This window comes from Oreochromis niloticus, linkage group LG3 (assembly GCF_001858045.2).
Source record: "Oreochromis niloticus isolate F11D_XX linkage group LG3, O_niloticus_UMD_NMBU, whole genome shotgun sequence".
Classification (NCBI taxonomy): domain Eukaryota; kingdom Metazoa; phylum Chordata; class Actinopteri; order Cichliformes; family Cichlidae; genus Oreochromis; species Oreochromis niloticus.
This window is the reverse complement of record NC_031967.2, coordinates 32,426,760-32,447,112: the sequence shown is the minus strand read 5'-3', so window position 1 is coordinate 32,447,112 and position 20,353 is coordinate 32,426,760. Positions and strand designations below refer to the sequence as shown.

Here is a 20,353-nt window from a genome sequence, read left to right as displayed (position 1 = left end):
CCAAAAAATGCAGCTGCCAGCCCCACTCTACCCATGGGAGTGGCCTAGCTGTCGGTGGTCCAGGCTCCATCTAGAGTTTGCCGGCCCTTTTTTGGGCCACATGTTCCTAGTATTGGTGGATGCACATTCAAAATGCCCGGAAGCTCACATCATGCCAACCATCACAGCTCCAGTCGTTAGAGACCTTTTCTGGAGAATCTTTGCAAAACATGGATTACTCGAGGCAGTGGTCACGGACAATGGGCCCACATTCACGAGTGGGGGTTTCCAAGAATTTATGAAGAAAAATGGAATTTGGAACATCCGCATCTTATCACCCTGCCTCTCCAATGGCTTAGCTGAACATGCAGTGGAGACACTGAAGGATGGTCTAAAAAAATGTCAGGACTTTCAATAGAAAGGAGACTCTGCCGTTTCCTGTTTCTGTATTGGATCACACCACAAACAACAACATGCTTGAACCCAGCGGAGTTCCTGATGGGAAGGAATCCCAGATCTCATCTGGATCTTTTTCACCCAGATGTGGGAGCCAAAGTTACTCAGTAACAAAGTGAGTAGAAAGTGAGACATGATCTACATGCCAGAGGCTGCTTTTTTAAGCCGGGGGGTATTATTCACCACAGTACGGGACTGGTATATTTTATGGTGGACTTGTTAAATGGCAGGCGGGTTCACAGGCACCAGGATCATGTAAGAGCCCGCACAGATGGAGCTGGGAAGAGTCCTCAGAGTGGTTTGCACGCGTATGATACGGACAGCGCTATGGACATTGTGGGGTCTCCGAGTGGTTCACCCAAAGGGGGATGGTGGTGTCAGCAGCCCCTGGGATCGAGATTGGTTCTTCTGTATCACCAGAAGGGCTCGCAGAGCAAACTATGTCACCTGATCTGAACCTGGCCACAGGAGCTCAATGGGCTACTGTCCTGGAGAACCTGACAGCAAAGCTGAGGAGGTCAAAGAGGCAGCACAAGCCCCCTGATAGACTGAATTGTTAAAATAATGCAGTGTTGAATTCCCCCTTTCTTTTAGTACATATACATAATTGCTATGTTGTGGGTTCCTACTTAAGGGGGGAGAAGTGTAGTAGAGAGTGTTAGTTTTAATGTGTGTTTGGGGGTGTAGCACCCCGGAACCTTCAAGGGTTTTTTTTTAGGGTTATCCTCGTCTGAATGTTATATCGGAAAAAGATTCCTTTATGTGATGTGGCTGTTGATGTCTCAGAAAGTGGTCATTAAATGTCCTGATGAAGGCTCTGAGTTTCCAAGCATCATTATCCTCAGGTTATAACAATGACAATTTGTGTTTTAATCATCAAGAAACTGACCTCACATCCATTGTTCATCAGTGGTGCAATTTTCAGCCCTTATGGAATTGTAATATTTAAAAGGCTTGGGAAAATTGCAAGTCAGTTGGAACTGAAGAAGTCACTTGGATGACTGGCAAAAAGTTTCTACCACTGAAAATGCTGCTTTAGTAATGTCTCAATACATGAAAGAAATTAAAAAATAATTTAAAAATGAAGTTACTAATGCATATATTTTTGCACAATTCATTATTAAAGCATAAAGTGCTCAACGTGTTTGACTCTCCTAGGGCTCCATAACAATTCTGTTATATGCTGAAAACTTTAAAAATATATTTGATATTCTCTCAACATGCATCATCTCTTTGTTTCCTGTTCAGGTTTTCCCATCAAACTGGCTGCGTCGACTCGATGTTCTGGCAGAGTTGAAGTTTATCACAATAACAGCTGGGGAACAGTCTGTGGAGATGGCTGGGACTTAACTGATGCTGAGGTGGTTTGCAGAGAGTTAAACTGTGGGTCTGCACTGGAAGTTCCTCCATCGTCTCAGTTTGGTGCAGGAACTGGACAGATTTGGCTTGAAAATGTGGCATGTTCAGGAAGTGAAACTTCTCTCACTCATTGTCAGCAGAGTGAAATTGGAGCAAACAATTGTGAACATGGTCAGGATGCTGGTGTTGTCTGTTCAGGTAAGAAATCTTTGAGCTTCTAAAGACACTGAAGGTCAGTCTGTTTTTGCGTGTTATAAATTAAATATTTTTTCTTTTTATAATGTAAGGAACACATTCAAATATTTTTGTCTTTTGCTTGATAGATCTGTTGAGATTAGCTGGTTCTGGATCAATTCGATGTGTTGGCAGGGTTGAAGTTTATCACAATAACAGCTGGGGAACAGTCTGTGATCATGGCTGGGACTTAAATGATGCTGAGGTGGTTTGCAGACAGTTAAACTGTGGGTCAGCACTGGAAGTTCCTCCATCAGCTCACTTTGGTGCAGGAACTGGACAGATTTGGCTTGATCATGTGACCTGTTCAGGAAGTGAAAGTTCTCTAACTGAGTGTCAACACAGTGGATTTGGATCAAACAGCTGTGAACATGGTCAGGATGCTGCTGTCATCTGTTCAGGTGAGATACATTTTTGATCATCCATTGAATGTCAAATACTCTTTTTTTTTTTACCACTTTGTTATCCACTCATTTGTGTGTTTATGCTCAAATTCAGCTGTACAGTAAGCATACCATGAAGTGTTTCAGTGGTGAATTGTTGCATTTAAATCTATAAATAGAATTCGATCTATCTATCTGGCTAGTGTGCCCAGTTTTTGACTTTTATTGCTAATCTTTAGGTTATCTTTGAGGAAGTCTTGTGAAGTGTTAGTTTTTAGAACAATAACCAAAACGTTCAGTAAAAGGCATTTCAAAAAAAGTTATAAATCAATTTGAAAAATTGATTTCATGAATGAAATAAGATCCCAAAACCTTTTTTGTTAATCACCGAGTGTGTTGGAGTTGTACACACGTTTTGCACACATCTCAGGGGGAATTTTGTCCCACTCCTCTTTGCAGATCCTCCCCAAGTCATTAATGTTTCGTGACTGATTTTTGGCAGCTCGAACCTTTAACTCCCCACCACAGGTTTTCTATGGGATCATGGTCTGGAGATTCACTAGGCCACTCCAAAACCTTAATATGCTTCTTCTTGAGCGAATCCTTAATATAGGAATACCCACCCACGACACATTTTCAATGCCCTGGCTGAACGAAGGAGGTTCTTGCCGAGATTTGACGGTACATGGCCCAGTCAATCATCCCTTTGATTCGGTCCAGTTGTCCTGTCCCCTTGGCAGAAAAATACCCCAAAAGCATAATGTTACCACCTCCATGTCTGACGGTGGGGGCGTTCTTGGAGTCATAGGCAGCATTCTTCCTTCTTTAAACATGGTGAGTTAAGTTGATGCCAAATAGCTTGATTTTGGTCTTATCTGACTACAACACTTTTACCCAGTCCTCCTCAGAATCATTGAGATGTTCAGTGGCAAACTTAAAACAGGCCTGTGCATATGCTTTCTTGAGCAGGTGGGCCTTGCGGGCACTGCAGGATTTCAGTTCTTCACGGCGTAGTGTGTTACCAAATGTTTTCTTGGTGGCTGTGATCCCAGCTACCTTTACATTATTGACAAGTTTCTCCTGAGTCGTTGTGGTCTGGTTCCACACATTTCTCATTATCATTGAAAGTCCACAAGGTGAGATCTTGCATGGAACTCCAGACCAAGGGAGATTGGCAGTTATTTAATGGTTCTTCCATTTGCAAATAATGGCACAAACTGTTGTCACCTTTTCACCCAGCTGCTTGGCCATAGTTTTGTAGCCTATTCTAGTCTTGTGTAAGTCCACAATCTTATCCCTGACATCCTTGGAAAACTCTTTGGTCTTGACTAAGGTGCAGAGTTTGGAATCTGGATAGATTGATTGCTTCTATGGACAGCTGTCTTTTTTACAGGTAACGAGTTGAGGCTCCCAGTGTCAGCTCATTTCCTGTATAAAATACACTTGAGAGCCAGAAATGTTGCTGATTTATAGGGGATAAAATACTTGTTTCCTTCATGAAAATGTAAATTTATAACTTTTTTTGAAATGCATTTTTCTGGATTTTTTTTGGTGTTGTTCTTTCTTTCACAGTTCAAATAAACCTACCATTGAAATTATAAACTAATAATTTCTTTGTTGGTTGGCAAAATTACAAAATCAGCAGGGGTTCAAATAATTATTTCCCTGACTGTATGTTATGCATGTGAGCAACTAGTAATCAATATTAGAAATATAATAAGTGCTAAGATCTACGATTTTTCTTCTCTGTTTATTATTTTCAGGTGTACCCATCAGAGTAGCTGGTTCTAGATCAACTCGATGTTCTGGCAGAGTTGAAGTTTATCACAATAACAGCTGGGGAACAGTCTGTGATCATGGCTGGGACTTAAATGATGCTGAGGTGGTTTGCAGACAGTTAAACTGTGGGTCGGCACTAGAGGCTCCTCAATCAGCTCACTTTGGTGCAGGAACTGGACAGATTTGGCTTGATGATGTGACCTGTTCAGGAAATGAAAGTTCTCTAGCTAAGTGTCAACACAGTGGATTTGGATCAAACAGATGTGGGCATCATGAAGACGCTGGTGTCATCTGTTCAGGTGAGAAAAACTCTTTAGATATTGAGCTGCAATATTTTCAGTATGTTCTTTTGCTATGTATCTTTCTTCTTTCCTTTAAGTATGGAACATAATAGATCTTAGTTTGTGTCTTTTGCCTGATAGGCCTCATCAGATTAGCTGGGCCTGGATCAACTCAGTGCTCCGGTAGAGTTGAAATTTATCACAATAACATCTGGGGAACAGTCTGTGATGATGGCTGGGACTTAAATGATGCTGAGGTGGTTTGCAGACAGTTAAACTGTGGGTCAGCACTAGAGGCTCCTCAATTAGCTTACTTTGGTGCAGGAACTGGACAAATTTGGCTTGATGATGTGACCTGTTCAGGAAATGAAAGTTCTCTAACTGAGTGCAAACACAGTGGATTGGGAACACATGACTGCGTGCATTATGAAGACGCTGGTGTCATCTGTTCAGGTGAGAAAATCAAATATAAAAAAAAGAACTTGTTAGTGTGTTTTTTTTTCTTATGCCTGAATTTTTTTATATATATTTATGTAATATGTAAGTGAAAAATAATATAGTATAATATAGTACAATATAGTATATGGTATGCGTTCTTGTATTGACAGGTCTGCTCAGATTAAGTGGATCACATAAATGCTCTGGCAGAGTTGAAATTTATTACAATAACAGCTGGGGAACAGTCTGTGATGATGGCTGGGACTTAAATGATGCTGAAGTGGTTTGCAGACAGTTAAACTGTGGGACGCCATTAGAGGTTCCTCAATCAGCTCACTTTGGTGCAGGAACTGGACAGATTTGGCTTGATAATGTGACCTGTTCAGGAAATGAAAGTTCTCTAACTCAATGTCAACACCGTGGATTTGGATCAAAGAGCTGTCAACATGGTCAGGATGCTTCTGTTATCTGTTCAGGTGAGATACATGTTGGATCATCCACCGAGTGTAAATATAACTTCTTTTTAAAGCTTTACCATCCAGCCACTGGTGTGTTTTCTTCTGAAACTCAGTGTAAGCAGTCTAATAGAGATGAAGAAGAGAAACAAGATGAAATTTCCTTCACACAGCATAAAAGTAATTCAAAAAAAGGGCACAGTAAAATAAAAATGATAATCCTAAATAAATAAATAAAAGAAAATTTTCAAAGCAGTACAAGTACAAAGTACAAGTAATATATACACAGTCATTTAATTGATGGTAAAAGACCTCAGTTTAAAAAACAGAAAAACAAAAGTTGTAATGTATTGTATGTAATGTAAGTTTATTCATATTGGTGGCAAGATTCCAAAACAGTTCTGTACACATTAGTGTGATAGTAGATTAGTAGAGAATAATAATAGTGCCGTAATAGTCAGTAGTTGTGATGAGGTGGGAGAGGGGTGGTGTTTGATTTACTCAGAAGTCTGATGGTAAGTGGATAGACATTGTTTGAGAGTTCTTTAGTCCTTTACCTGATGGCGGAAGTTTGGCCAGGTGATGCTGTGGGTGTGTACTGACCTTAATGATTCAATTCAATTCAATTCAATTCAATTTTATTTATATAGCGCCAAATCACAACAAAAGTCGCCTCAAGGTGCTTTATATTGTACAGTAGATAGCACAATAATAAATACAGAGAAAAACCCAACAATCATATGACCCCCTATGAGCAAGCACTTTGGCGACAGTGGGAAGGAAAAACTCCCTTTTAACAGGAAGAAACCTCTGGCAGAACCAGGCTCAGGGAGGGGCGGGGCCATCTGCTGCGACCGGTTGGGGTGAAAGAAGAAAAACAGGATAAAGACATGCTGTGGAAGAGAGACAGAGATTAATAACAGATATGATTCGATGCAGAGAGGTCTATTAACACATAGTGAGTGAGAAAGGTGACTGGAAGGGAAAAACTCAATGCATCATGGGAATCCCCGGCAGCCTACGTCTATTGCAGCATAACTAAGGGAGGATTCAGGGTCACCTGGTCCAGCCCTAACTATATGCTTTAGCAAAAAGGAAAGTTTTAAGCCTAATCTTGAAAGTAGAGATAGTGTCTGTCTCCTGAATCCAAACTGGAAGCTGGTTCCACAGAAGAGGGGCCTGAAAACTGAAGGCTCTGCCTCCCATTCTACTTTTAAATACTCTAGGAACAACAAGTAGGCCTGCAGAGCGAGAGCGAAGTGCTCTAATAGGGTGATATGGTACTACAAGGTCATTAAGATAAGATGGGGCCTGATTATTTAAGACCTTGTATGTGAGGAGCAGGATTTTGAATTCAATTCTGGATTTAACAGGAAGCCAATGAAGGGAAGCCAAAACAGGAGAAATATGCTCTCTCTTTCTAGTCCCTGTCAGTACTCTTGCTGCAGCATTTTGGATTAGCTGAAGGCTTTTCAGCGAGTTTTTAGGACATCCTGATAATAAAGAATTACAGTAGTCCAGCCTGGAAGTAATAAATGCATGAACTAGTTTTTCAGCATCACTCTGAGACAGGATATTTCTAATTTTAGAGATGTTGCACAAATGGAAGAAAGCAGTCTTACATATTTGTTTAATATGTGCATTGAAGGACATGTCCTGGTCAAAAATGACTCCAAGGTTCCTCACAGCATTACTGGAGGCCAAGGTAATGCCATCCAGAGTAAGAATCTGCTTAGATACCATATTTCTAAGATTTTCAGGGCCGAGTACAATAACCTCAGTTTTATCTGAATTAAGAAGCAGAAAGTTAGCAGCCATCCAGGTCTTTATGTCTTTAAGACATTCCTGCAGTTTAACTAATTGGTCTGTGATACCTGGCTTCATGGATAGATAGAGCTGCGTGTCATCTGCATAGCAGTGAAAATTTATGCTATGTCTTCTAATGATGCTGCCTAAGGGAAGCATGTATAATGTAAATAGAATTGGTCCTAGCACTGAACCCTGTGGAACACCATAATTGACCTTAGTGTGTGAAGAGGACTCTCCATTTACTTGAACAAATTGGAGTCTATTAGATAGATATGATACAAACCACTGCAGTACAGTACCTGTAATACCTACAGCATGTTCTAATCGCTCTAATAGGATATTATGGTCAACAGTATCGAACGCAGCACTAAGGTCTAGCAGGACAAGCACAGAGATGAGTCCACTGTCAGAGGCCATAAGAAGATCATTTGTAACCTTCACTAAAGCTGTTTCTGTGCTGTGATGAACACTGAAACCTGACTGAAACGCTTCAAATAAGCCATTCCTCTGCAGATGATCTGTTAGCTGTTTGACAACTACTCTTTCAAGGATTTTTGATATGAAAGGACGGTTGGAGATTGGCCTGATGTTGTGGACTCTTACACTTGGTTGTGTAAATGTACTGTAGTGTATGATGTACTGTACAGTTTTTATCAAACACTGGAGAGCCTTCTTGTCCTAACCAGTGCAGCTTCCAAACCACACTGTGATTGTGGAAGCAATGCCACTCTGAACTACACATCTATAAAATTACTGAGGATTTGGTTTGACATGCCAATTTTCCACAAATTTCTAAGGAAGTACAACAAAACACTAATGTGTGATTTCTTGAGAAGCTGCAGGGGTGTTGTGCAATGTGAGATCCTCACTGATGTATGGCTGAGTTTTAAGATTTTCACCCTCTACTGTATTGAGGTATTCAGTACTTTTCAGCAGTATTACCTATGTATCGCTGCCCTCTAAGTGTGTGAAGCCTGTGGGAAGTGCAATGTGGACACCGTCATCATCGTTATGTCTGTATGTGTCCAAGGTGGCTGGGATGGCCATCTTCATGTGGGTCATAACTGTCTTAACTATCCTTTCAAAACACTTGATTACAGTTGGTGTGAGTGCAATGGGATGATAGTCCTTTAAGTATGTGGTGTACTTGAAGCAGGTGTGGACAGTGGCCTGGATGAAGGACAGTTTGAAAATGTAACTATATCAGCAAACTCAGATGAGCAAACTCTGTGTACACAGGTAGCAATTTTATCTGGCCACGTTATGTGGTGCACCTTCACCAGTGATACAGAGTAGTATGCCCTGTGTGGCCGCTAGTATGGGCTCATAGTGTACGCTGTTAAGTGCCAGGAGGATTGCCAGGATTTATACATCAGGGAAACCAAACAACCCCTGGCGAAGCGGATGGTACAACACAGAAGAACTAACTCGTTAGGCCAGGACTCTGCAGTCTATTCACACCTACAGGCCAGTGGACACTCTTTCAATGATGAGGATGTACACATCCTGGACAGGGAGTAACGCTGGTTTGAGCTCGGAGTCAAGGAGGCCATTTACATGAAAAGTGAAAGGCCATCTCTGAATCGAGGAGGGGGCTTAAGGCTACATTTCGCCATCTTACAATGCTGTGATTGCAGCCATTCCCCAGCTCTCTGTGAATGGTACTCATGGACATTGATCAGTGGTCTTTGATCAGTGGTTGTTGATCAATTGTCATGAGAATTTGCATAATCATGATGAAAGAACTGACCTCCCAGCCCATTGTTCCTTAGTGGGCTGGTTTCAGTCATTATGCAAATGTACTGTTTATAAGATTGGGGAAACCTGCAGTCAGCTGAGACTGAAGAAGTCACTTGGATGAGTGACGAAATGTTTCTCCCACAAAAACGCTACGTCCAGGTGAACAGAATCAACTTTCAGAGATTTACTTACCTGGATGATTGAGAATGCATCTACGTGTACTAGAGTATACCTCTACCTTTATATCTACTACAAGAGTTTTGGTAGTATTATGTTCAAATGTTCAATAAAAACTAGTACTGTCAGCGTTAATCTCGTAATCTCACAGCAAATCTCCGTTATCTCGTTAACACTGATCACCCCGTGCGTGGGGCTGCACGGGGTCAACGCCTTAGCGCGGTTAGCTCGTTAACACATTAGCCTCGTCCAGCCCCACGCACGGGGCGATCTCATTACCTGAGATTTGCCGCGTTAATGCGGTTATGGCGTTAACGTCATTTCAATGAGATTAACGCTGACAGCACTAATAAAAATGTATCGCTCATTCATAATTAAGAAAGCTTTGTAACTATCCCGACAATTGAAGAGTAAGTCATTTCCACAAGACTGCCTTCCCGCTGAGGTCCACAGAGCCGTTAAAAAGGCTCTAGAGTAGGGGTCGGTTTCAATAATCGATTTTCCGATTAAAATTGATTTTAGCTTTAATAAAGCAATATCGATTCATTAAAATCCTGCATTGATTTTTAAATATAAGTGTATTTTGCCAGAAACGCCAGAATTTCAGGTCAAAACTCACAAAACTATTTCAACAATAGCTAAAACAGTAAATGAGAGCAGGTAAACGGATTCTGCAAAAAGAAGTAAACACAAACCGTGGACCCAACATATCAGGATCTGTGAGATGTCAGCTTTCTCACCCGATGGCACGTACACAGACACGCTGTTGGGGCTGAAAGCCGACAGCTCACTGAATCTGATGCGTCGTGTCCGCGCTTAGTGTTTACGTCTTTTTTTGCGCTACATTCTGAAGCTGCAGGTTTCATCACTCTCCAACCAAAATTCACTGAACCAGCAGCAAAAGAAGATCCAAACTAAGCTTCACATTTGACACAAAGCTCAGTTACTTTGACACAAAGGCATCTGCTGTGATGCTTACATGTCTGATGAAGTCTCACAAGTGTCAGTACTGATAAATGATCAGAATTAAAAAATTCCCTGATTGAAATCAAATCGACTCAAAATTGTGGATAGAATCAAATCAGGACCTTATGAATCAGAATCAAATCAATTTTAGAAATCAGTGACAATACCCAGCCCTACCCTGGAGGTCACTTTATAAGCACATACAGTGGCTTGCAAAAGTATTTGGCCCCCTTGAACTTCTCCACATTTTGTCACATTACAGCCACAAACATGAATCAATTTTACTGGAATTCCACGTGAAAGACCAATACAAAGTGGTGTACACGTGAGAAGTGGAACGAAAATCATACATGATTCCAAACATTTTTTACAAATAAATAACTGAAAAGTGGGGTGTGCGTAATTATTCAGCCCCCTTTGGTCTGAGTGCAGTCAGTTGCCCATAGACATTGCCTGATGAGTGCTAATGACTAAATAGAGTGCACCTGTGTGTAATCTAATGTCAGTACAAATACAGCTGCTCTGTGACGGCCTCAGAGGTTGTCTAAGAGAATATTGGGAGCAACAACACCATGAAGTCCAAAGAATAGAATAGAATAGAATAGAATTCAACTTTATTGTCATTGCACATGTCACAGGTACAGGGCAACGAAATGCAGTTTGCATCCATCCAGAAGTGCTTTAGCCATGATATAGATATATTATAATATATATTAGCAATAATATAGATATGTAAGTATATTACAGAAATGGGTCTATTATGGTATGTTATAATGTACACGGTATGTTATGAATATGCTATAACTATAAGTATGTACAGGCTGTAGTGAGTACAAGCTATGTACAGGCTATGAACAGGATATAAATATGAAAAAAACTATACAGAATATGAAATAAAAAACTATACAGAAATATGAGATATACAGTTATACAGAAATGTGAACTATGCAAGTTATAAACAGTTGTAGGATTAAAAATTATTGTATGTACAGAATGATTATTTACACAGAACTATACAGTAGTGCAGTTAAGATAAGTGAGATATGTGGATAATTTCTACAGAGGCTATATAAAGTGCTAGTGGTTGTGAGTGGTGGTTCAGTCCATGTTATTATTGTGTGTTTGAGGGTACAGTTGTCCATTGTGTGTGTGTGTAGGTGGTTGTGGGTGTGTGTATGTTCAGTCCATGAGTTTAACGTGGGTCAGATGTCAGGAGGCAGAGTTCAGGAGTCTGACAGCTGTGGGGAAGAAGCTGTTCCGGTACCTGGTGGTCTTAGTCCGGAGGCTCCTGTAGCGCCTCCCAGAGGGCAGGAGGGTGAAGAGTCTATGTGATGGGTGACTGGGGTCTTTGATGATTTTCCCAGCCCTTTTCAAACACCACTTCCTGTAGATGTCCTTTATGGCAGGAAGTGGTGCTCCGGCGATGCGCTGGGCAGTTTTCATGACCCTTTGCAACACCTTCCGGTCCGAGGCAGAGCAGTTCCGGTACCAGACTGTTATACAGTTGGTCAGGATGCTCTCGATGGTGCAGCGGTAGAAGTTCACCAGGATGTCTGAGGACAGGTGGTTCTTCCTCAGAGTCCTCAAGAAGAAGAGGCGCTGGTGAGCCTTCTTGACCAGCTTGGAGCAGTTGGTCGTCCAGATGAGATCCTCGGAGATGTGGACACCCAGGAACTTGAAGCTGCTCACACGCTCCACAGCTGTCCCTTTAATGTGGATGGGTGGATGTGGGTCAGCATTCCTCCTGTAGTCCACGATGAGCTCCTTGATCTTCTCAGTGTTAAGCAGCAGGTTGTTTGTGTCGCACCACTCAGCCAGATGATCCACCTCCTCCCTGTAGGCGGTCTCATCGTTGTCACTGATGAGGCCAATCACCGTGGTGTCGTCTGCAAACTTAATGATGGTGTTGGAACCATCAGCAGGTCTGCAGTCATGGGTGAAGAGGGAGTAGAGGAAAGGGCTCATCACACAGCCTTGTGGTACACCGGTGTTCATTGTGATTGTTGATGAGCAGCGGTTATCCAGCCGGACATGTTGGGGGCGGTTGGTCAGGAAGTCCAGTAACCATTTGCAGATGAGGGAACTGATGCCCAGGTCTGTCAGTTTCCTGATGAGTTGTGAGGGGTGGATTGTATTGAATGCTGAACTGAAGTCTATAAACAGCATTCTGGCGTAGGTGTTGTTGTTGTCCAGGTGTGAGAGGACAGAGTGCAGTGCGATGGAGACTGCATCCTCTGTGCTCCTGTTCTGGCGGTATGCGAATTGGTGGGGGTCCAGGGTGGGGGGGAGGCAGGATTTGAAGTGTGCTAGGACCAGCTGCTCTAAGCACTTAGTGATGATGGGGGTGAGTGCTACTGGGCGGTAGTCATTGAGGCTAGATGGGTTGGAGTTTTTGGGTATCGGGACGATGGAGGTGGATTTGAAGCAGGCCGGTACCACAGCGTGGGCCAAGGACAGGTTGAATATGTCTCTCAGGACTCCTGCAAGCTCCCCAGAACACGCTCTGAGAACACGCCCGGGGATGCCATCAGGACCTGCAGCCTTGTGGACATTGATCCTGCTCAGCACCGCTCCTACATCGGTGGGGGAGAGAGTCAGAGGTTGGTGGTCTGGCGTCATGTCTGTTTTGGTTGTGGTTGTGGGGTTCCCTCGCTCAAAACGAGCATAAAAGTTGTTGAGCTCGTTGAGGAAGGAGACATCAGAGGAGAACACACCAGACAGGTCAAGGATAAAGTTATTGAGAAATTTAAAGCAGGCTTAGGCTACAAAAAGATTTCCCAAGCCTTGAACATCCCACGGAGCACTGTTCAAGCGATCATTCAGAAATGGAAGGAGTATGGCACAACTGTAAATCTACCAAGACAAGGCCGTCCACCTAAACTCACAGGCCGAACAAGGAGAGCGCTGATCAGAAATGCAGCCAAGAGGCCCATGGTGACTCTGGACGAGCTGCAGAGATCTACAGCTCAGGTGGGGGAATCTGTCCATAGGACAACTGTTAGTCGTGCATTGCACAAAGTTGGCCTTTATGGAAGAGTGGCAAGAAGATAGCCATTGTTAACACAAAACCATAAGAAGTTTGCAGTTTGCCAAAAGCCATGTGGGGGACACAGCAAACATGTGGAAGAAGGTGCTCTGGTCAGATGAGACCAAAGTGGAACTTTTTGGCCAAAATGCAAAACGCTATGTGTGGTGGAAAACTAACACTGCACATCACTCTGAACACACCATCCCCACTGTCAAATATGGTGGTGGCAGCATCATGCTCTGGGGGTGCTTCTCTTCAGCAGGGACAGGGAAGCTGGTCAGAGTTGATGGGAAGATGGATGGAGCGAAATACAAGGCAATCTTGGAAGAAAACCTCTTGGAGTCTGCAAAAAACTTGAGACTGGGGCGGAGGTTCACCTTCCAGCAGGACAACGACCCTAAACATAAAGCCAGGGCAACAATGGAATGGTTTAAAACAAAACATATCCATGTGTTAGAATGGCCCAGTCAAAGTCCAGATCTAAATTCAATCGAGAATCTGTGGCAAGATCTGAAAACTGCTGTTCACAAACGCTGTCCATCTAATCTGACTGAGCTGGAGCTGTTTTGCAAAGAAGAATGGGCAAGGATTTCAGTCTCTAGGTGTGCAAAGCTGGTAGAGACATACCCTAAAAGACTGGCAGCTGTAATTGCAGCAAAAGGTGGTTCTACAAAGTATTGACTCAGGGGGCTGAATAATTATGCACACCCCACTTTTCAGTTATTTATTTGTAAAAAATGTTTGGAATCATGCATGGTTTTCGTTTCACTTCTCACGTGTACACCACTTTGTATTGGTCTTTGACGTGGAACTCCAATAAAATTGATTCATGTTTGTGGCTGTAATGTGACAAAATGTGGAAAAGTTCAAGGGGGCCGAATACTTTTGCAAGCCACTGTATACCTGTGACAAAAAATTCACTGAACTCGGAGACGCACAGACTGTTTTCCTTCATGGTGTGGCGATGAAGGAAAACGCTGGCATATAAAAGAGCATTTACCCTTTCAGGACCTGGAGCTCAGTAAAGCACCCCTCTGACAGCCAAACCCATCTGTTCTCTGATTGGATTGTTAAGTTTGTGATTGACATGACATTGACCAATCAGGTGAAAGGAAGAAAAATCAGGTCGGAATTCTTACTTGCAAATTGAAACTCACACACAGCCAGGAAACTTGAGCACAGAGTTTTACATGTAGTTTTTTGCTTTGTATCTGTAAGCAAACCTTAACAAATTTTTCTTTAACTTGTGTAAATATTTTTTTTACAAACACAAATGTTTTTTTACACACATACACAATTCTCATCTATAGAGGCACAAACATAAAATTTTCATATATTTTAGTTTACAAAGGTTACAAAACTCAGTTCACAACTACGCATTTGATTTGATTTACAAGTCCAAAATATTTATGACCACAATTCGAGCCCATAATCTTTGGCCAGACTCAGCCTGCTCCATCTCAGTCAGTCTGCTAGTTGTTCTCAAAGTGATCTTAGGACTGATTCATTTAATCTGGCAGTGTGAGATAATAATTGGCCATGGCCAAATTTTACTTATTGTTGACAGATTCAATTATTTATTAATTCATTTGGGTACTCCTGGCCCTGCGGCTGCGTTCATAAATTGATTTTATCTGTCAGTCTCACCAGTCAAAGTGAATGGGTGTGGTTAGTGCAGATCAAGTCAAAACCATTGTCTGCATCCCAAAAAGTTGATTCTGTTCATTGAGACATAGTCTTTTCATTAGTAGAAATGTTTCGTCACTCATCCAAGGGACTTCTTCAGTCTCAACTGTGTGCAGGTTTCATCAACCTTTTAAACAGTACATTTGTGCGATTGCTGAAACTAGCCCACTGAATGAACAATAGGCTGTGAGGTCAGTTCCTTGATCATTAATATGCAAATTGTCATGACATCAACAACCACTGATCAAAGACCACTGATCAAAGACCACTGATCAATGGCGATGAGTAACATTCACAGCATTGTAAGATGGGGCCCCCTCTTCAATTCAGAGATGGGTTTTCCCTTTTCATGTAAATGGCCTCTTTGACTCCCCACTCGCACCAGCGTTCCTCCCTGTCCAGGATGTGTACATCCTCATCATTGAAAAAGTGTCCACTGGCCTGATGAGTTAGCTCTTTTGTGTTGTGCCAGCTGCTTAGCCATAGGTTGTTTGATTTCCCTGATGCATAAATCATGGCAATCCTCCTCCGGCAGACTGGAGAGCACTGGTTTGATCTGGGAGACATGAAAGACAGGGTGGATCGTTAAAGATGAGGGTGAAATGGTGGTGTCAATCATATAGGGACCAATGATCTGGGGTGCCAGTTTACGGGAGAATACCTTGAGAGGAATGTCTTTAGTAGATAGCCATACCTTCTGCCCACGGGCGTACCGGGGTGCTGGTGTCTGAACCCAGTCCACATAGTGACTGTGATAGTGCCCCAGGGTGACAAAAAAACTTGTCTGTTGTATATGCTGTATGTGGCCACCTCAATACCTCAGAAACAAACCGACGGTCTGAGGATGCAGTTCCTGGATCTGGTTCATCCCGTAGGGCCCGCTGGATCGTTTCCTTGATGCCCTAAGAGATGAAGCCCACGCAGCAGGAGGCAAGAAGCACTGTGGCCGACTCAGGTGGTTTGCAATCTGGGGCGTACTGGTGGAACAGAGCATCTGCCTTGGCGTCTTTGGAATCTAGATGGAAGGAGATCGTGAACTTGCAACGGTCAAAGAATAAAGACCATCGGGCCTGCTGGGCGTTCAAATGCTTAGCTGTTCTGAGGTAGGTGAGGAAGGGCTGAGGTGAGGCAGTTGGCTATGCAGAAAAGACTCCAACTGGCAACCTTGCCACCAGACCATTCCATGTGGGGGTTATATTTTTTTAAACCAGGGGTAACCTAGGACTAGGGGTGAGTCTGGAGATGTAAAGGTAAACAGGGTGATGATTTCACGGTGATTACCTGATGTGACGAGGGTTACGGGACTGATTTGATGAGTAATAAGGGAAAATACTTGGTTATTTAATGCAGAGACAGGGATAGGAGGATCTAATGGTTCTAATGATAACTGGAGGCATCTAGCAAGTGCAAGGTCAATTAGGTTTTGTTCTGCTCTGGAATCAGTAAGAGTTTGGAGTGAGAACCTTTATTGAGACATAAAGTGACTGACAATATTAATCGGGGCTTAATGCTTAGCGAGGACACCCCCACCCGTACCCCCAAATCTACTGGCGGGGGAATCTTTTGGCTGAACCAAAACAGTGGGCACATGATTTGAGAAGACAAAGTAAAAATGCACCAGAATGAAAGTGCCGCTCCCTCTCTTCAGGGGTGAGGCAACAGTGGCAGATGTGCATAGGCTCTGGAGCAGTGTTAGAGGTTGCGGAAGTAGCAGCAGAGGTTGACATCAAAAGTGGAACAAGTGGAGGAGGAACAGGAAATGTTCGGGGAGACGATCTCCGGGTCTTGTAGCTCTTTTCAGCTTCTCTCTCTCAGGATTGATAATTGCCTGAGAGAGGGAAACTGAAAAGAGCTACAAGACCTCGAAAGACTCAAGGATCAACTAGCTTCTTGTGACAATCCTAAATTCATTATTTAGTGTACAGCAGCCTCAACGGCTGCTGTGCAGAAGTCAATGACAAACTTTGCTATGCTGCGGCTCCCCTGGCGTAACCCATAGCAACCTCCTAGCTGCGCTGCCCTCAGAAACGGGGTGAGCAAAGGTCTTTCTCAGTTCTCCCAGAAATTCATCATATGAGGATGACAGAAGCAGGTGGGCAGACAGGCAAGCCTCACCCCTCATAGCGCTTTGCTTTGTAACTTAGACACTAAATAAGCCAATTTTGCTCACTTGCTGTAAAAAGGTGAAGGGGGAGAGAGTGAATGTAAGCCAACACTTAATAGAAAGGACCCACAGTGACCCTGCTCCCTGGAATATGGTTTGGGTTCCGGGAAAACAGAGCCAAACGGAGTAGACTGGGCCTGGAGAGGTGGTAGAGGAACTGCCGCGGAATAGAGGATGCGGTCAGTGAAGTGATGGACGGGTTATGTGAGGAGGGCAAAGCAGACTGGATTTCCTGCAAGAAGGCTAAGATCTTTCCCTGTGTGTCGCCAATAGCTTAATAGCTAGCACATGGGAACAAAGTAAGCATAAGGACTAGAGACAATAGCACTGAGGTTGATTGCCCCAGATTAGCTCCAGGTGAATTGGGTAGGTGAGGAAATGATAGCCCTGCCCCGGGGGTGGACACAGGTGAATCAGGAACCCAGTAGAATTTTCCAGCAGCTCACTTGGACTGTGACAGAAACATAACACTTAACCAAATTAATTACTTTAAAAGAGCATTTTAACATTTTTAAGTGTGCATTTAATAACAGATTCTCACAGAGGAGTGGAGCAGCCACATGTGTGTGCCTGTGTGTGAAACGTGCAAACATACAAAGAAAGTCAATATATAAGGCAAAAACAGATTTTGTACATTTCTAACTGTCTTGAAAGTCAATATTTGGCATGGCCACCATTGTTCCTTATCCCTTTAGGAATCGAGGTTGGAGTGGGCACGCTCCGTTTTGCGTAACTATTTTTAAAGCCCAGTAGAATTGCAACCACATAAGCTAGCGCAATAGTTTTGTCACGGTCTGCCCTCCTGGCAGACCGAGTGTGGGAGTGTGAGGATCCAGGTGCAGACACAGGCAATGAGATGGTACTGAGTTTTAAACTGAAAGTGAGCCTTTGTTTGGGGCTGATAACAGTAAGTAAAATAATAAACCATAAACTAAGGCAATGACTAAACTAGGGACCTAAACTGTGAGAAACTAATGACTATAAACTAGGACCATAAACTAAGACTAGGATTGAGGACAGAACTATGACAAAGTACTATGAACTGACTATGAACATGACATGAAAAAACTATGAGCAAGATCTCTGTGCTGGCACATGAAGGTACAGAGAAACATGACTAGAATAAATGACTATGAACATGTTCCACACAGAATCTTGCAGGCTAAGAATCATGACGTGAAGGCTAGAAACAGAAACAGTGGCAGTAACAGTACTAGAGCAATTACAGATGACACAACACTGACTGAAAGAAACACAGAGACTATATAACCACAGGGATGATTAGGGGAAGTGGAAACTCATGAGGGAGAACAGCTGACACACATGAACCTAATGACAGGACAGGGGAAGTGAAACCAAATACAATGAACAAAGAGCACTGGACTCTTTCAAAATAAAACAGGAAACATGGAGACGTAGACATGACACAAACTTGACAACAAGAACCACACAGACCTGATAACCCATGAACTAAACTGCAAACTAGGCATTACCGACTTTAACTAGATGAAAAGAAACTGGAATACAGATGAAATAACAAAATAACATGAAACTCAGAAACACTGTGTCACATGACCCAGGACCATGACAAGTTTTTTTTGCATATGAAACTGGAATGGTACTTACAGCCTTTGTATTCAGCTCGATCACGGTTTCCGTCCACCTATGGCTTTGCAAAAATTGTGTAAAAAGCATTTGCAGCAGCAAAAACATAATATTCCAGAAACACGCTTTGCTGATCTGATCAGCTGGTCATAACACTTCCTACTTTGGAATAAACGTCAGCACGAACTATCGCATGTCCGCCATTACTTGCCCAAAACCGGAAGTGACGTCATTTTCGCAGAAAATATAGTTTTTGCCTATAGGGCATTTACAAAGATATGCTGGTGTTTTTAAAATTAATGTTTGAGTTGTTGCCTTTCTGTATAGTTTCTGGGATGCTTAGAACTCAAATTACACTGTTGGAAATAGTTTATTTTGATGCACATGCTGTTTTTTTTTTTGCAAATTTGTATTATAATATTTATTTTCATTTTTCCTGGAGTGTATAAAAATTGGTGTATCTCAAAAATAAAACTATGAAGACACTCAAAATAAATTTCCTGTGGTTGGAAACTATTTTCTGCAACTTTTTGCATTCATTGTTTTGAGGGATAAACCTCTGAAATTTCTCTAACTAGAAATATGTGTAAAAAACAAAACCAAAACAAAAAAAAGATTTTCTATTTTTTTGTAGTTTATTCCTCTTTTTTTGCAATTTGTGTAGTTGCTATGGACTTAATGCTTACATATTATTAAATTTGGGATCTAATGGTTGTATTTATGTATAGCAACTTGAAATACGCCCCAAAATTGGCACTGCAGCATGTAAAAATATAAAGATAAGCTCTGGCGGACTTGGTTCTATGGTAGGTCTTAAAGGGTTAGGCCTGAGCTCTCTTGGGCAAGTTGTCTTGCAATTTCTTTAAATAGTCTTCAGGAATAGTTCTGATGCTAATCAGACACTTTCCAAATGGTATTGCATGTTGGATCAAAATTTGATTATACTTTTCTGTGTTCATAATTCGATATATTTTGACAAGATCTCCAACAGCAATGGGTGAAATGCAGTGCCAAACCATGACAGAGCCTTTGCCATCTTTTACAGATGGCTGCAGACACTCCTTGCTGTGCCTGTCTCCTGACATCCTTGGTATATATTGATGAATTAATTATTAATATTGATGATTAAACCAAAATTTTCACATTTGGATTCATCACTCCATCAGACCTGTTGCCACTGATTTTCAGTTCAGTTCTTGTGTAATTTGGTGCACCTGAGCCTTTTCTCCCTGTTTCCCTTTCTTAAGAGTGGTTTCTTTACAGCCACCCTTCTAGAGTTAGATGTCTCGAGACCGGTCTTGGTCTCGAGACCACTTTTACGTGGTTTTGGTCTTGTCTTGGTCTCAACGTACTTTGGTCTTGGTCTTGTCTTGGTCTCGGATCCCTCGGTCTTGTCTTGGTCTCACTGTCTCGGTCTTGGTGTCTCAGATAGACATAGTGATCAGGAGATTTGGAGTCAAGAGTATCCATGACACACAACATAACGTTCGATAATGTGTCATGCGGAGGTCTTTGCTGGATTTTCCCCAATTTCTTAAGCACATGATTTTCAGATACTGTTCATCTGCTGTTTTTATAAGGCCTACCAGTTCTTCTTTTGTTTCCTCTCGTCCAGTTTTCTCTGATTTTTTTTAAGGACAAGTTGTACATAATACCGAGATATGCCAAGTTATTAGTGCTTTTAGAATCACCTTGTTGATGCAAAAGTACTAGGGGTTTTTATGCTTTTGTTGTTTTGCTCATTATTAGAGTTTGTATGATTATATAGACCTCCTTTGTTAGTTATACAACAGACATAAAAACTAAAAGCATGA

The 20,353-nt window shown here is 42.2% G+C and overlaps 1 protein-coding gene across 1 annotated transcript; it reads left to right on the top strand.

Moving 5' to 3' along the window:
• Nucleotides 1–2,408: 2,408 nt before the first annotated feature.
• LOC112845458 (putative DMBT1-like protein) lies at nucleotides 2,409–16,561 on the top strand. The gene is made up of 6 exons (XM_025904862.1): nucleotides 2,409–2,429; nucleotides 2,527–2,533; nucleotides 4,175–4,489; nucleotides 4,613–4,924; nucleotides 5,080–5,385; nucleotides 16,419–16,561. Exons 1-6 carry the CDS (start codon nucleotides 2,409–2,411, stop codon nucleotides 16,559–16,561), a joined length of 1,104 nt encoding a protein of 367 aa, XP_025760647.1.
• Nucleotides 16,562–20,353: the final 3,792 nt, after the last annotated feature.

Bases quoted from the DNA above. Each gene is read 5' to 3' on its own strand.
- LOC112845458 (XM_025904862.1), top strand. From the start codon at position 2,409: ATGCTGCTGTCATCTGTTCAG. The intron at 4,925-5,079 runs GTGAGAAAATCA...TTGTATTGACAG, and splicing joins CGCTGGTGTCATCTGTTCAG to GTCTGCTCAGATTAAGTGGA. The intron at 5,386-16,418 runs GTGAGATACATG...CCCTCTCTTCAG, and splicing joins TGCTTCTGTTATCTGTTCAG to GGGTGAGGCAACAGTGGCAG.